General features: G+C 46.9%; 1 protein-coding gene across 1 annotated transcript in view; it reads left to right on the top strand.

Annotated features, from left to right (window-relative positions):
- Positions 1–17500, top strand: part of corin (corin, serine peptidase) — a gene marked incomplete at its 5' end in the record, with an annotated part of 101535 nt that overhangs the window by 66164 nt on the left and 17871 nt on the right. Inside the window, 5 exons of the mRNA XM_065021179.1 lie at positions 8322–8553; positions 9359–9495; positions 12221–12328; positions 13041–13154; positions 13340–13450. Coding sequence (XP_064877251.1) covers positions 8322–8553; positions 9359–9495; positions 12221–12328; positions 13041–13154; positions 13340–13450 — 702 coding nt within the window. The remainder of the gene's footprint in view (positions 1–8321; positions 8554–9358; positions 9496–12220; positions 12329–13040; positions 13155–13339; positions 13451–17500) is intronic.

Here is a 17500-nt window from a genome sequence, read left to right as displayed (position 1 = left end):
TTACACCTGTCTGTCTGTTACACCTGTCTGTCTGTTACAGACAGGTAGCCTAGCGGTTAGAGCGTTGGGCTAGTAACCTGTCTGTCTGTTACACCTGTCTGTCTGTTACACCTGTCTGTCTGTTACACCTGTCTGTCTGTTACAGACAGGTAGCCTAGCGGTTAGAGCGTTGGGCTAGTAACCTGTCTGTCTGTTACACCTGTCTGTCTGTTACACCTGTCTGTCTGTTACAGACAGGTAGCCTAGCGGTTAGAGCGTTGGGCTAGTAACCTGTCTGTCTGTTACACCTGTCTGTCTGTTACAGACAGGTAGCCTAGCGGTTAGAGCGTTGGGCTAGTAACCTGTCTGTCTGTTACACCTGTCTGTCTGTTACACCTGTCTGTCTGTTACACCTGTCTGTCTGTTACAGACAGGTAGCCTAGCGGTTAGAGCGTTGGGCTAGTAACCTGTCTGTCTGTTACACCTGTCTGTCTGTTACAGACAGGTAGCCTAGCGGTTAGAGCGTTGGGCTAGTAACCTGTCTGTCTGTTACACCTGTCTGTCTGTTACACCTGTCTGTCTGTTACACCTGTCTGTCTGTTACAGACAGGTAGCCTAGCGGTTAGAGCGTTGGGCTAGTAACCTGTCTGTCTGTTACACCTGTCTGTCTGTTACACCTGTCTGTCTGTTACACCTGTCTGTCTGTTACAGACAGGTAGCCTAGCGGTTAGAGCGTTGGGCTAGTAACCTGTCTGTCTGTTACACCTGTCTGTCTGTTACACCTGTCTGTCTGTTACACCTGTCTGTCTGTTACAGACAGGTAGCCTAGCGGTTAGAGCGTTGGGCTAGTAACCTGTCTGTCTGTTACACCTGTCTGTCTGTTACACCTGTCTGTCTGTTACACCTGTCTGTCTGTTACACCTGTCTGTCTGTTACACCTGTCTGTCTGTTACAGACAGGTAGCCTAGCGGTTAGAGCGTTGGGCTAGTAACCTGTCTGTCTGTTACAGACAGGTAGCCTAGCGGTTAGAACGTTGGGCTAGTAACCTGTCTGTCTGTTACACCTGTCTGTCTGTTACAGACAGGTAGCCTAGCGGTTAGAGCGTTGGGCTAGTAACCTGTCTGTCTGTTACAGACAGGTAGCCTAGCGGTTAGAACGTTGGGCTAGTAACCTGTCTGTCTGTTACACCTGTCTGTCTGTTACAGACAGCTAGTAACCAGACAGGTAGCCTAGCGGTTAGAGCGTTGGGCTAGTAACCTGTCTGTCTGTTACACCTGTCTGTCTGTTACACCTGTCTGTCTGTTACACCTGTCTGTCTGTTACAGACAGGTAGCCTAGCGGTTAGAGCGTTGGGCTAGTAACCTGTCTGTCTGTTACACCTGTCTGTCTGTTACACCTGTCTGTCTGTTACAGACAGGTAGCCTAGCGGTTAGAGCGTTGGGCTAGTAACCTGTCTGTCTGTTACACCTGTCTGTCTGTTACAGACAGGTAGCCTAGCGGTTAGAGCGTTGGGCTAGTAACCTGTCTGTCTGTTACACCTGTCTGTCTGTTACAGACAGGTAGCCTAGCGGTTAGAGCGTTGGGCTAGCAACCTGTCTGTCTGTTACACCTGTCTGTCTGTTACACCTGTCTGTCTGTTACAGACAGGTAGCCTAGCGGTTAGAGCGTTGGGCTAGTAACCTGTCTGTCTGTTACACCTGTCTGTCTGTTACAGACAGGTAGCCTAGCGGTTAGAGCGTTGGGCTAGTAACCTGTCTGTCTGTTACACCTGTCTGTCTGTTACAGACAGGTAGCCTAGCGGTTAGAGCGTTGGGCTAGTAACCTGTCTGTCTGTTACACCTGTCTGTCTGTTACACCTGTCTGTCTGTTTGGGCTAGTAACCTGTCTGTTACACCTGTCTGTCTGTTACAGACAGGTAGCCTAGCGGTTAGAGCGTTGGGCTAGTAACCTGCCTGTCTGTTACACCTGTCTGTCTGTTACACCTGTCTGTCTGTTACACCTGTCTGTCTGTTACAGACAGGTAGCCTAGCGGTTAGAACGTTGGGCTAGTAACCTGTCTGTCTGTTACACCTGTCTGTCTGTTACACCTGTCTGTCTGTTACAGACAGGTAGCCTAGCGGTTAGAGCGTTGGGCTAGTAACCTGTCTGTCTGTTACACCTGTCTGTCTGTTACAGACAGGTAGCCTAGCGGTTAGAACGTTGGGCTAGTAACCTGTCTGTCTGTTACACCTGTCTGTCTGTTACAGACAGGTAGCCTAGCGGTTAGAGCGTTGGGCTAGTAACCTGTCTGTCTGTTACACCTGTCTGTCTGTTACAGACAGGTAGCCTAGCGGTTAGAGCTTTGGGCTAGTAACCTGTCTGTCTGTTACACCTGTCTGTCTGTTACAGACAGGTAGCCTAGCGGTTAGAGCGTTGGGCTAGTAACCTGTCTGTCTGTTACACCTGTCTGTCTGTTACAGACAGGTAGCCTAGCGGTTAGAACGTTGGGCTAGTAACCTGTCTGTCTGTTACACCTGTCTGTCTGTTACAGACAGGTAGCCTAGCGGTTAGAGCGTTGGGCTAGTAACCTGTCTGTCTGTTACACCTGTCTGTCTGTTACACCTGTCTGTCTGTTACAGACAGGTAGCCTAGCGGTTAGAGCGTTGGGCTAGTAACCTGTCTGTTTGTTACACCTGTCTGTCTGTTACACCTGTCTGTCTGTTACAGACAGGTAGCCTAGCGGTTAGAGCGTTGGGCTAGTAACCTGTCTGTCTGTTACACCTGTCTGTCTGTTACAGACAGGTAGCCTAGCGGTTAGAGCGTTGGGCTAGCAACCTGTCTGTCTGTTACACCTGTCTGTCTGTTACAGACAGGTAGCCTAGCGGTTAGAGCGTTGGGCTAGTAACCTGTCTGTCTGTTACACCTGTCTGTCTGTTACAGACAGGTAGCCTAGCGGTTAGAACGTTGGGCTAGTAACCTGTCTGTCTGTTACACCTGTCTGTCTTTTACACCTGCCTGTCTGTTACAGACAGGTAGCCTAGCGGTTAGAGCGTTGGGCTAGTAACCTGTCTGTCTGTTACACCTGTCTGTCTGTTACAGACAGGTAGCCTAGCGGTTAGAGCGTTGGGCTAGTAACCTGTCTGTCTGTTACACCTGTCTGTCTGTTACAGACAGGTAGCCTAGCGGTTAGAACGTTGGGCTAGTAACCTGTCTGTCTGTTACACCTGTCTGTCTGTTACACCTGCCTGTCTGTTACAGACAGGTAGCCTAGCGGTTAGAGCGTTGGGCTAGTAACCTGTCTGTCTGTTACACCTGTCTGTCTGTTACACCTGTCTGTCTGTTACAGACAGGTAGCCTAGCGGTTAGAGCGTTGGGCTAGTAACCTGTCTGTCTGTTACACCTGTCTGTCTGTTACAGACAGGTAGCCTAGCGGTTAGAGCGTTGGGCTAGTAACCTGTCTGTCTGTTACACCTGTCTGTCTGTTACAGACAGGTAGCCTAGCGGTTAGAACGTTGGGCTAGTAACCTGTCTGTCTGTTACACCTGTCTGTCTGTTACAGACAGGTAGCCTAGCGGTTAGAGCGTTGGGCTAGTAACCTGTCTGTCTGTTACACCTGTCTGTCTGTTACACCTGTCTGTCTGTTACAGACAGGTAGCCTAGCGGTTAGAGCGTTGGGCTAGTAACCGAAAGGTTGCTGGATCGAATCCCCGAGCTGACAAGGTACACATCTGTTGTTTTTCCCCTGAACCAGGCAGTTCTCCGGTAGGCCGTCATTGAAAATAAGAATTTGTTCTTAACTGACTTGCCTGGTTAAATAAAAGTTTTAAAATAAATAAATAAATAAAATTAATTAAAATTAACACAAGACATTTACAATAACAAGGCTATCGGTACCGGTACCAAGTCAATGTGGAGGCTATATACAGGGGGTACCGGTACCAAGTCAATGTGGAGGCTATATACAGGGGGTACCGGTACCAAGTCAATGTGGAGGCTATATACAGGGGGTACCGGTACAGAGTCAATGTGGAGGCTATATACAGGGGGTACCGGTACCAAGTCAATGTGGAGGCTATATACAGGGGGTACCGGTACCAAGTCAATGTGCTGGTTAGTCGAGGTAATTTGTAAAGCAACTATCCATAGATAATAAACAGTGAGTAGCAGCAGTGTAAAAACAAAGGGGGAGAGGGGGGTCAAATGTAATTAACTCTCCTCTCATTCGCTCTCTCTCTCTCTCTCTCTCTCTCTCTCTCAATTCAAAGGGCCTTTATTGGCACACTGAGTGTACAAAAACATTAAGAACTTTCCATAAGACTGACCAGGTGAAAGTTATGATCCCTTATTGATGTCACTTGTTAAATCCACTTCAGTCAGTGTAGATGAAGGGGAGGAGACATGTAGATGAAGGGGAGGAGACATGTAGATGAAGGGGAGGAGACATGTAGATGAAGGGGAGGAGACGGGTTAAAGAAGGATTTTTAAGCCTTGAGACAATTGCGACGTGGATTGTGTCTGTGTGTCATTCAGAGGGTGAACGGGTAAGACAAAATATTTAAGTGCCTTTGAACGGGGTATGGTTTAGGTGCCAGTTGCACTGGTTTTAATGTGTCAAGAACTACAACGCTGCTGGTGTTTTTCACGCTCGACAGTTTCCTGTGTGTATCAAGAATGGCCACCACCCAAAGGACATCCAGACAACTTGAGTCAACATCCCTGTGTAATACTTTCAACACTTGTAGAGTTCGGATGAATTGAGGCTTTTCTGAGGGCAAAAGGGCAACTCAGTATTAGAAAGGTGTTCCTAATGTTTTGTAAACTCAGTGTATGTTTACATTGCCAAAGCGAGTGGAGTGGAATTTTGCTCCGAGCAGCAATGAACGGGGTTCACATGATGATGGAAAGGGGAGAATATCAGTTGGATAACAGTGAATATGCAGATATACTAATCATGATATTTCACATTATTCGTCTGCATAATTATAAATCAACATTCCTTTGCATGAGACAAAGTCCACTTGATCAATGGCTCTGGATTTTGTGTTAAACACTACAACAAAGCTTTCTTAGTGTCCAACAAGCTTTCTCTGCCCTTAACCTTGTTCTGAAAACCTCCAAAACAAAGGTCATGTGGTTTGGTACCTCTGAGGGTTTAGAGCTTGAGGTAGTCACCTCATACAAGTACTTGGGAGTATGGCTAGACGGTACACTGTCCTTCTCTCAGCACATACCAAAGCTGCAGGCTAAAGTTAAATCTAGACTTGGTTTCCTCTATCTTAATCAATCCTCTTTCACCCCAACTGCCAAACTAACCCTGATTCAGATGACCATCCTACCCATGCTAGATTACGGAGACGTAATTTATAGATCGGCAGGTAAGGGTGCTCTCTAGAAACTAGATGTTCTTTACTATTCGGCCATCAGATTTACCACCAATGCTCCTGGACACAACACTGCACTCTATACTCCTCTGTAAACTGGTCATCTCTGTAAACTGTTCTGCCTTATTATTATTCGACCATGCTGGTCATTTATGAACATTTGAACATCTTGGTCATGTTCTGTTATAATCTCTACCCGGCACAGCCAGAAGAGGACTGGCCACCCCACATAGCCTGGTTCCTCTCTAGGTTTCTTCCTAGGTTTTGGCCTTTCTAGGGAGTTTTTCCTAGCCACCGTGCTTTTACACCTGCATTGTTTGCTGTTTGGGGTTTTAGGCTGGGTTTCTGTACAGCACTTTGAGATATCAGCTGATGTACGAAGGGCTATATAAATAAATTTGATTTGATTTGATTTGATATACCCGTCGCAAGACCCACTGGTTGATGCTTATTTATAAAACCCTCTTAGGCTTCACTCTCCCTTATCTGAGATATCTACTGCAGCCCTCATCCTCCACATACAACACCCGTTCTGCCAGTCACATTCTGTTAACGGTCCCCAAAGCAAACACACCCCTGGGTCGCTCCTCTGTTCAGCGACTGGAACGAGCTGCAACAAACACTTGAACTGGACAGTTTTATCTCTTCTTTCAAAGACTTAATCATGGACACTCTTACTGACAGTTGTGGCTGCTTTGTGTGATGTATTTTTGTCTCAACCTTCTTGTCCTTTGTGCTGTTGACTCAATGCTGTCTGTACCATGTTTTTGTGTTGCTACCATGTTGTGTTGCTACCATGTTGTGTTGCTACCACAAATGTTGTTGTGTTACTGCCTGATTTTAAAATTGATTACATTTCGATTTCTTTGGGTCACAAAATGCGGAACTTTCTCCTCCTTTTCTCTTCAGCCAAATATATTTAAACCCAGTTTTTCACAATTCCTGACACTGTACATCCACAGCTACACTTCCAATTGACTCAAATGATGTCAATTAGCCTATCAGAAGCTTCTAAAGCCATGACATAATTTTCTGGAATTTTCCAAGCTGTTTAAAGGCAGTCAACTTAGTGTATGTAAACTTCTGACCCACTGTCTGTAAACAATTGTTGGAAAAATGACTTGTGTCCTGCACAAAGTAGATGTCCTAACCGACTTGTCAAACTATAGTTTGTTAACCTCTAGCGACGAGCAATCCCGTATCCGGGAGCGTAATCATAGCCTCAAGTGCATTACCATAACGCAACGTTTCCTATTCATGAAAATCGCAAATTAAATAAATACATTCAAACACAAGCTTAGCCTTTTGTTAACAACACACACGCAGGCAACATTTTCACAAAAATAAGAAAAGCAACCAAATTAAATCATTTACCTTTGAAGAACTTCAGATGCTTTCACTCAGGAGACTCCCAGTTAGATAGCAAATGTTCCTTTTTTCCAAAAATAATATTTTGGTAGGCGAAAAACGTCACGTTTGTTCATCCTGCTTGGCTGAGAAATCGACAGAAAAATACTTCAACTATACTGCATTACCATAACGCAACTTTTTCTATTCATGAAAATCGCAAATGAAATGAAATAAATATATTGAAACACAAGCTTAGCCTTTTGTTAACAACACTGTCATCTCAGATTTTCAAAATATGCTTTTCAACCATAGCTACACAAGCATTTGTGTAAGAGTATTGATAGCTAGCATAGCTTTAAGCCTAGCATTCAGCAGGCAACATTTTCACAAAAACAAGAAAAGCATTCAAATAAAATAATTTACCTTTGAAGAACTTCGGATGTTTTCAATGAGGAGACTCTCAGTTAGATAGCAAATGTTCATTTTTTCCAAAAAGATTATTTGTGTAGGAGAAATCGCTCCGTTTTGTTCATCACTTTTGGCAAAAAAAAAAAAAACTAAAATTCATTCACTACAACGCCAAAATTTTTCCAAATTAACTCCATAATATCGACAGAAACATGGCAAACGTTGTTTAGAATCCTCAAGGTGTTTTTCACATATCTATTCGATGATAAATCCTTCGTGGCAGTTGGGTTTCTCCTCAGTAGCAAACGGAAAAGTACTGCAGCTGGAGATTACGCAATATTTGCAACGGAGGACACCAAGCGACCACCTGGTAAATGTAGTCTCTTAGTGTCAATCTTCCAATGATATGCCTACAAATACGTCACAATGCTGCAGACACCTTGGGGAAAACGTGGAAAAGGTAAGCTGACTCCTAGCTCCACCACAGCCATATAAGGAGTCATTGCCATGAGGCGGTTTCAAAAAATGCGGCACTTCCTGATTGTATTTTTATCTGGGTTTTTTCTGTAACATCAGTTCTGTGGCACTCACAGACAATATCTTTGCAGTTTTGGAAACGTCAAGAGTGTTTCCTTTCCAAAGCTGTCAATTATATGCATAGTCGAGCATCTTTTCGTGACAAAATATCTTGTTTAAAACGGGAATGTTTTTCATCCAAAAATGTAAAGAGCGCCCCCTATATCGAAGAAGTAAAGTGTTTGAAAAACTAGTTTTAGTGACTCCAACCTGAGTGGATGTAAACTAGTTTTAATGACTCCAACCTAAGTGGATGTAAACTAGTTTTAATGACTCCAACCTAAGTGGATGTAAACTAGTTTTAATGACTCCAACCTGAATGTATGTAAACTAGTTTTAATGACTCCAACCTAAGTGTATGTAAACTACTTTTAATGACTCCAACAAATAACTCTCCCCCTCTCTCCCCCTCTCTCTCCCTCTCTCTCTCCCCCTCTCTCTCTCCCTCTCTCTCTCTCTCTCTCCCTCTCCTCCTCCCTCTCTCTCTCTCTCTCTCTCCCCCTCTCCTCCTCCCTCTCTCTCTCTCTCTCTCTCCCTCTCCTCCTCCCTCTCTCCCCCTCTCTCTCTCTCTCCCCCTCTCCCCCTCTCTCCCTCTCTCTCCCTCTCTCTCCCCCTCTCTCCCCCTCTCTCCCCTCTCTCGCCCTGCAGGTCATTGTGAGCCCATTACTTTAGAGCTGTGTATGAATTTGCCCTACAACAGCACCACCTACCCTAACTACCTTGGCCACGCGACCCAGAGCGAGAGCTCTGTCTCCTGGGAGTCTTCTCTGTTCCCAGCCCTGGTTCAGACCAACTGTTATAAATACCTCATGTTCTTCGCCTGTACCATGTTGGTCCCCAAGTGTGACTCACACACACACCAGAGGGTGCCCCCCTGCAGGTCAGTACCAGAACCACTACACACACACACCAGAGGTTGCCCCCCTGCAGGTCAGTACCAGAACCACTGGGGGGTGATGGTCGGAATCGCGTTTATCGTCAAAGGAATGAGCGTTACACTGAGGCCTGTATTCTGGAGCGGGATCGATTTGGAGATGGAGGGTCCGTCATGGTCTGGGGCGGTGTGTCAAAGCATCATCGAACTAAGCTTGTTGTCATTGCAGGCAATCTCAACGCTGTGCGTTACAGGGAAGACTTCCTCCTCCCTCATGTGGTACCCTTCCTGCAGGCTCATCCTGACATGACCCTCCAGCAAGACAATGCCACCAGCCATACTGCTCGTTCTGTGCCTGATTTCCTGCAAGACAGGAATGTCAGTGTTCTGCCATTGCCAGCGAAGAGCCTGGATCTCAATCCCATTGAGCATGTCTGAGACCTGTTGGATTGGAGGGTGAGGGCTAGGGCCATTCCCCCCAGAAATGTTCGGGAACTAGCAGGTGCCTTGGTGGAAGAGTGGGGTAACATCTCACAGCAAGAACTGGCAAATCTAGTGCAGTGAGGAGGAGATGCACTGCAGTACTTATTGCAGCTGGTGGCCACACCAGATACTGACTGTTACTTTTGATTTTGACCCCCCCTTTGTTCAGGGACACATTGTGTGACTAACAGAAATGGAATGTCTTGTTATGTTCATACAAATATTTACACATGTTAAGTTTGCTGAAAATAAACGCAGTGGACAGTGAGAGGACGTTTCTTTTTTTGCTGAGTTTACGTATAATGTACGTTTATCTGTGTTGTTGCAGGTCATTGTGTCGGAGCTCTAAGGAGCGCTGTGAGTCTGTGCTGGGTATTGTGGGTCTTCAATGGCCGGAGGACACCGACTGTAACCAGTTCCCCGAAGACGGACCCACCTGTCTACTACCTGACCCGGATGTTGATGGTTAGTAGAAGGGAGGGGCTTGGTTATTCTTCACCTGTCTACTACCTGACCCGGATTGTGATGGTTAGTAGAAGGGAGGGGCTTGGTTATTCTACACCTGTCTACTACCTGACCCGGATAGTGATGGTTAGTATAAGGGAGGGGCTTGGTTATTCTTCACCTGTCTACTACCTGACCCGGATGTTGATGGTTAGTAGAAGGGAGGGGCTTGGTTATTCTTCACCTGTCTACTACCTGACCCAGATAGTGATGGTTAGTAGAAGGGAGGGGCTTGGTTATTCTTCACCTGTCTACTACCTGACCCGGATAGTGATGGTTAGTAGAAGGGAGGGGCTTGGTTATTCTACACCTGTCTACTACCTGACCCGGATAGTGATGGTTAGTAGAAGGGAGGGGCTTGGTTATTCTTCACCTGTCTACTACCTGACCCGGATGTTGTTGGTTAGTAGAAGGGAGGGGCTTGGTTATTCTACACCTGTCTACTACCTGACCCGGATAGTGATGGTTAGTAGGAGGGAGGGGCTTGGTTATTCTTCACCTGTCTACTACCTGACCCGGATAGTGATGGTTAGTAGAAGGGAGGGGCTTGGTTATTCTTCACCTGTCTACTACCTGACCCGGATGTTGTTGGTTAGTAGAAGGGAGGGGCTTGGTTATTCTTCACCTGTCTACTACCTGACCCAGATAGTGATGGTTAGTAGAAGGGAGGGGCTTGGTTATTCTTCACCTGTCTACTACCTGACCCGGATAGTGATGGTTAGTAGAAGGGAGGGGCTTGGTTATTCTACACCTGTCTACTACCTGACCCGGATAGTGATGGTTAGTAGAAGGGAGGGGCTTGGTTATTCTTCACCTGTCTACTACCTGACCCGGTTAGTAGAAGGGAGGGGCTTGGTTATTCTTCCCCTGTCTACTACCTGACCCGGATGTTGTTGGTTAGTAGAAGGGAGGGGCTTGGTTATTCTTCCCCTGTCTACTACCTGACCCGGATGTTGTTGATTAGTAGAAGGGAGGGGCTTGGTTATTCTTCCCCTGTCTACTACCTGACCCGGATAGTGATGGTTAGTAGAAGGGAGGGGCTTGGTTATTCTTCACCTGTCTACTACCTGACCCGGATGTTGTTTGTTAGTAGAAGGGAGGGGCTTGGTTATTCTTCACCTGTCTACTACCTGACCCGGATGTTGATGGTTAGTAGAAGGGAGGGGCTTGGTTATTCTTCACCTGTCTACTTCCTGACCCAGATAGTGATGGTTAGTAGAAGGGAGGGGCTTGGTTATTCTTCACCTGTCTACTACCTGACCCGGTTAGTAGAAGGGAGGGGCTTGGTTATTCTTCCCCTGTCTACTACCTGACCCGGATGTTGTTGGTTAGTAGAAGGGAGGGGCTTGGTTATTCTTCCCCTGTCTACTACCTGACCCGGATGTTGTTGATTAGTAGAAGGGAGGGGCTTGGTTATTCTTCCCCTGTCTACTACCTGACCCGGATAGTGATGGTTAGTAGAAGGGAGGGGCTTGGTTATTCTTCACCTGTCTACTACCTGACCCAGATAGTGATGGTTAGTAGAAGGGAGGGGCTTGGTTATTCTTCACCTGTCTACTACCTGACCCGGTTAGTAGAAGGGAGGGGCTTGGTTATTCTTCCCCTGTCTACTACCTGACCCGGATGTTGTTGGTTAGTAGAAGGGAGGGGCTTGTTATTCTTCCCTGTCTACTACCTGACCCGGATGTTGTTGATTAGTAGAAGGGAGGGGCTTGGTTATTCTTCCCCTGTCTACTACCTGACCCGGATAGTGATGGTTAGTAGAAGGGAGGGGCTTGGTTATTCTTCACCTGTCTACTACCTGACCCAGATAGTGATGGTTAGTAGAAGGGAGGGGCTTGGTTATTCTTCCCCTGTCTACTACCTGACCCGGATAGTGATGGTTAGTAGAAGGGAGGGGCTTGGTTATTCTTCACCTGTCTACTACCTGACCCGGATGTTGTTGGTTAGTAGAAGGGAGGGGCTTGGTTATTCTTCACCTGTCTACTACCTGACCCGGATAGTGATGGTTAGTAGAAGGGAGGGGCTTGGTTATTCTTCACCTGTCTAATACCTGACCCAGATAGTGATGGTTAGTAGAAGGGAGGGGCTTGGTTATTCTTCACCTGTCTACTACCTGACCCGGATGTTGTTGGTTAGTAGAAGGGAGGGGCTTGGTTATTCTTCACCTGTCTACTACCTGACCCGGATTGTGATGGTTAGTAGAAGGGAGGGGCTTGGTTATTCTTCACCTGTCTACTACCTGACCCAGATGTTGTTGGTTAGTAGAAGGGAGGGGCTTGGTTATTCTACACCTGTCTACTACCTGACCCGGATAGTGATGGTTAGTAGGAGGGAGGGGCTTGGTTATTCTTCACCTGTCTACTACCTGACCCGGATAGTGATGGTTAGTAGAAGGGAGGGGCTTGGTTATTCTTCACCTGTCTACTACCTGACCCGGATAGTGATGGTTAGTAGAAGGGAGGGGCTTGGTTATTCTTCACCTGTCTACTACCTGACCCGGTTAGTAGAAGGGAGGGGCTTGGTTATTCTTCACCTGTCTACTACCTGACCCGGATAGTGATGGTTAGTAGAAGGGAGGGGAGCGGTTATTTGAAAATCCGAAAAAAATGCAGATTTTCATGAAAACTTTTTGTCTAACATGACCTAGGTGACATAACCCATGCTATATTGTTGGTTGTTCCAGAGTGTTCTCCCAGTCACTTCAAATGTCGGTCCGGGAGGTGTGTCCTGTCCTCTAAACGCTGTGATGGACACATGGACTGTGACGATGACAGTGACGAAGACAACTGTGGTGAGAAACACACACCGTATATGTATAGCCAATATTTTACTCTTCTTTTCTCTCTCTCTCTCTCTCTCACCCTCTCTCTCTCACCCTCTCTCTCTCTCCCTCTCTCTCTCACCCTCTCTCTCTCTCCCTCTCTCTCTCTCCCTCTCTCTCTCACCCTCTCTCACCCCCTCTCTCTCACCCTCTCTCTCTCACCCTCTCTCTCTCACCCTCTCTCTCTCACCCTTTCTCTCTCTCCCTCTCACCCTCTCTCACCCTCTCTCACCCTCTCTCTCTCTCACCCTCTCTCTCCCTCTCTCTCTCTCCCTCTCTCTCTCACCCTCTCTCTCTCACCCTCTCTCACCCTCTCTCACCCTCTCTCACCCTCTCTCTCTCACCCTCTCTCTCTCTCCCTCTCTCTCTCACCCTCTCTCTCTCTCTCACCCTCTCTCACCCTCTCTCTCTCTCCTCTCTCTCTCTCACCCTCTCTCTCTCACCCTCTCTCTCTCACCCTCTCTCTCTCACCCTCTCTCTCTCTCCCTCTCTCTCTCACCCTCTCTCTCTCACCCTCTCTCTCTCTCTCTCACCCTAGGTTGTGTGGAGCGAGGTCTGTGGGAGAGGTTTGCATTAAACTACGGTACCCATAATGCTGTGTTCTCTCTAGGTTGTGTGGAGAGAGGTCTGTGGGAGTGGCTTGCATTAAACTACAGTACCCATAATGCTGTGTTCTCTCTAGGTTGTGTGGAGCGAGGTCTGTGGGAGTGCCCAGGAACCAGGCTGTGTATTAAACACACTATGATCTGTGACGGCTTCCCAGACTGCCCTCTACTGGAAGATGAGAACAACTGCTGTGTGTAAAAACAATTCCATTTTGGTTTCATTTTTATAACGTGTTGAAGTCATTCGGCATCATAATGCATTTACTCATAAACAAAGGGTATTTATTGCCTTTTTAACGAGGTAGGTGATTCTCTTGTAAAAGGACCTGATTAACGACAAGCTGTGTGAAACCTTTCTCTGTTCTCCTCTCCTCAGCTGTATGCAAGGACAACGAGCTAGCCTGTAGCAACCACCAGTGTGTTCACCGGACTCTGTGGTGTGATGGGACAAAACACTGTTCAGACAGCTCTGATGAGTGGGACTGTGGTGAGTCTCTCTGTTCAGACAGCTCTGATGAGTGGGACTGTGGTGAGTCTCTCTGTTCAGACAGCTCTGATGAGTAGGACTGTGGTGAGTCTCTCTGTTCAGACAGCTCTGATGAGTAGGACTGTGGTGAGTCTCTCTGTCCAGACAGCTCTGATGAGTGGGAACTATATTACAGTTGAAGTCAGAAGTTTATATACACTTAAGTTGGAGTCATTAAAACTCGTTTTTCAACCACTACACTTCTGATAGGCTAATTGACATAATTTGAGTCAATTGGAGGTGTGCCTCTTTGCTTGACATCATGGGAAAATCAAGAGAAATCAACCAAGAAAAAATTATTGTAGACCTCCACAAGTCTGGTTCATCCTTGGGAGCAATTTCCAAACGCCTGAAGGTACCACGTTCATCTGTACAAACAATAGCGCGCAAGTATAAACATCATGGGACCACGCAGCTGTCATACCGCTCAGGAAGGAGAAGCGTTCTGTGTCCTAGAGATGAACGTACTTTGGTGCGAAAAGTGCAAATCAATCCCAGAACAACAACAAAGGACCTTGTGAAGATGCTGGAGGAAACAGGTACAGAAGTATCTATATCCGCAGTAAAACAAGTCCTATATCGACATAACCTGAAAGGCCGCTCAGCAAGGAAGAAGCCACTGCTCCAAAACCACCATAAAAAAGCCAGACTACGATTTGCAACTGCACATGGGGACAAAGATCGTACTTTTTGGAGAAATGCACTCTGGTCTGATGAAACAAAAATATAACTGTTTGGCCATAATGACCATCGTCATGTTTAGAGGAAAAAGGGGGATGATTGCAAGCCGAGGAAACACCATCCCAACCGTGAAGCACGGGGGTGTCAGCATCATGTTGTGGGGGTGCTTTGCTGCAGGAGGGACTGGTGCACTTCACAAAATAGATGGCATCATGAGGTAGGAAAATTATGTGGATATATTGAAGCAACATCTCAAGACATCAATCAGGAGGTTAAAGCTTGGTCGCAAGTGGGTCTTCCAAATGAACAATGACCCCAAGCATACTTCCAAAGTTGTGGCAAAATGGCTTAAGGACAACAAAGTCAAGGTATTGGAGTGGCCATCACAAAGCCCTGACCTCAATCCTATAGAAAAATTGTGGGCAGAACTGAGAAAGCGTGTGCGAGCAAGGAGGCCTACAAACCTGACTCAGTTACACCAGCTCTGTCAGGAGGAATGGACCAAAACTCACCCAACTTATTGTGGGAAGCTTGTGGAAGGCTACCCAAAATGTTTGACCCAAGTTAAACAATTTAAAGGCAATGCTACCAAATACTAATTGAGTGTATGTAAACTTCTGACCCACTGGGAATGTGATGAAAGAAATAAAAGCTGAAATAAATAATTCTCTCTACTATTATTCTGACATTTCACATTCTTAAAATAAAGTGGTGATCCTAACTGACCTAAAACAGGGAATTTTTACTAGGATTAAATGTCAGGAATTGTGAAAAACTGAGTTTAAATGTATTTGGCTAAGGTGTATGTAAACTTCTGAATTCAACTGTATGTTACATATATATTATATTATTATATATAACTGTATATTCTATATATTATATTATTATATATAACTGTATATTCTATATATTATATTATTATATATAACTGTATATTCTATATATTATATTATTATATATAACTGTATATTCTATATATTATAGTATTATATATAACTGTATATTCTATATATTATATTATTATATATAACTGTATATTCTCATTCCTTAATGAAGCAACATGTTTCCTGTCGTGTTTTTGGAGGAAACGAAATGCATTGAAGAGATTAGAACAGCTTTCCACTCATTGTCCTTCCATCTCCATCCATTATCACCCCACATCCATTATCACACCACCCCTCCATTATCTCCCCATCCATTCATTATCGTCATGCCATCCATTATCATCCATTATCACCCATCCCCCCGTTATCGCCCCATTATCCATTATCATCTCCATTATCGCCCCCATCTCTCCATTATCACCCCTATCCCTCCATTATCACCACATCCCTCCGTTATCGCCCATTATCCATTATCACCCCCGTCTCCATTATCGCCCCCATCACTCCATTATCACCCCTATACATCCATTATCACCACATCCCTCCGTTATCGCCCCATTATCCATTATCACCCCCATCTCCATTATCGCCCCCATCTATCCATTATCACCCCTATCCCTCTATTCTAACCCCCATCCTCCATTCTAACCCCCATCCTCCATTATCACCCCATCCTCCATTATCACCCCATCCCTCCATTATCACCCCCATCCCTCCATTATCACCCCTATCCCTCTATTCTAACCCCCATCCCTCCATTCTAACCCCATCCTCCATTCTAACCCCCATCCCTCCATTCTAACCCCATCATCCATTACCACCACATCGTTCCATTATCATCCATTATCACCCGTCATCCATTATCACACAATCATCCATTATCATCCATTATCACCCCATCATTCATTATCATCCATTATCACCCCATCGTCCATTATCGCCCCATCATCCATTATCACCCCAACCATCCTCTACACCACCATCCCTCTACACCCCAACCATCCTCTACACCACCATCCCTCTACACCCCATCCATCCTCTACACCTCCATCCATCCTCTACACCCCCATCCATCCTCTACACCCCATCCATCCTCTACACCCCCATCCATCCTCTACACCCCCATCCATCCTCTACACCACCATCCCTCTACACCCCATCCATCCTCTACACCCCATCCATCCTCTACACCCCCATCCATCCTCTACCTCCCCATCCATCCCTCTACCACCCCATCCATCCTCTACACCCCCATCCATCCCTCTACACCCCCATCCATCCCTCTACCCCCCATCCATCCCTCTACACCCCATCCATCCTCTACACCCCCATCCATCCCTCTACCACCCCATCCATCCCTCTACACCCCCATCCATCCCTCTACCCCCCATCCATCCCTCTACACCCCATCCATCCTCTACACCCCCATCCATCCCTCTACCACCCCATCCATCTTCTAAACCCCATCCATCCCTCTACACCCCCATCCATCCCTCTACCACCCCATCCATCTTCTACACCCCCATCCATCCCTCTACCACCCCATCCATCCCTCTACCACCCCATCCATCCCTCTACACCCCCATCCATCCCTCTACACCCCCATCCATCCTCTACAACCCATCCATCCTCTACACCCCCATCCATCCCTCTACAACCCATCCATCCTCTACACCCCCATCCATCCCTCTACAACCCATCCATCCCTCTACCACCCCATCCATCCCTCTACACCCCCATCCATCCCTCTACACCCCATCCATCCTCTACAACCCATCCATCCTCTACACCCCCATCCATCCCTCTACAACCCATCCATCCCTCTACCACCCCATCCATCCCTCTACACCCCCATCCATCCCTCTACACCCCCATCCATCCTCTAAACCCCATCCATCCCTCTACCACCCCATCCATCCTCTACACCCCCATCCATCCCTCTACACCCCCATCCATCCCTCTACCACCCCCATCCATCCCTCTAAACCCCCATCCATCCCTCTAAACCCCATCCATCCCTCTACACCCCCATCCATCCCTCTACCACCCCCATCCATCCCTCTAAACCCCATCCATCCCTCTACACCCCCATCCATCCCTCTACCACCCCATCCATCTTCTACACCCCATCCATCCCTCTACCACCCCATCCATCCTCTACACCCCCATCCATCCCTCTACACCCCCATCCATCCCTCTACACCCCATCCATCCCTCTACACCCCATCCATCCCTCTACACCCCCATCCATCCTCTAAACCCCATCCATCCCTCTACCACCCCATCCATCCCTCTACCACCCCATCCATCCCTCTACCACCCCATCCATCCCTCTACACCCCCATCCATCCCTCTACACCCCCATCCATCCCTCTACACCCCCATCCATCTCTCTACACCCCCATCCATCCCTGTACACCCCCATCCATCCCTGTACACCCCCATC

This window comes from Oncorhynchus nerka, linkage group LG8 (assembly GCF_034236695.1).
Source record: "Oncorhynchus nerka isolate Pitt River linkage group LG8, Oner_Uvic_2.0, whole genome shotgun sequence".
Lineage (NCBI taxonomy): Eukaryota > Metazoa > Chordata > Actinopteri > Salmoniformes > Salmonidae > Oncorhynchus > Oncorhynchus nerka.
The sequence above is the reverse complement of the archived record's forward strand: the minus strand, read 5'-3'. Positions and strand labels throughout refer to the sequence as shown.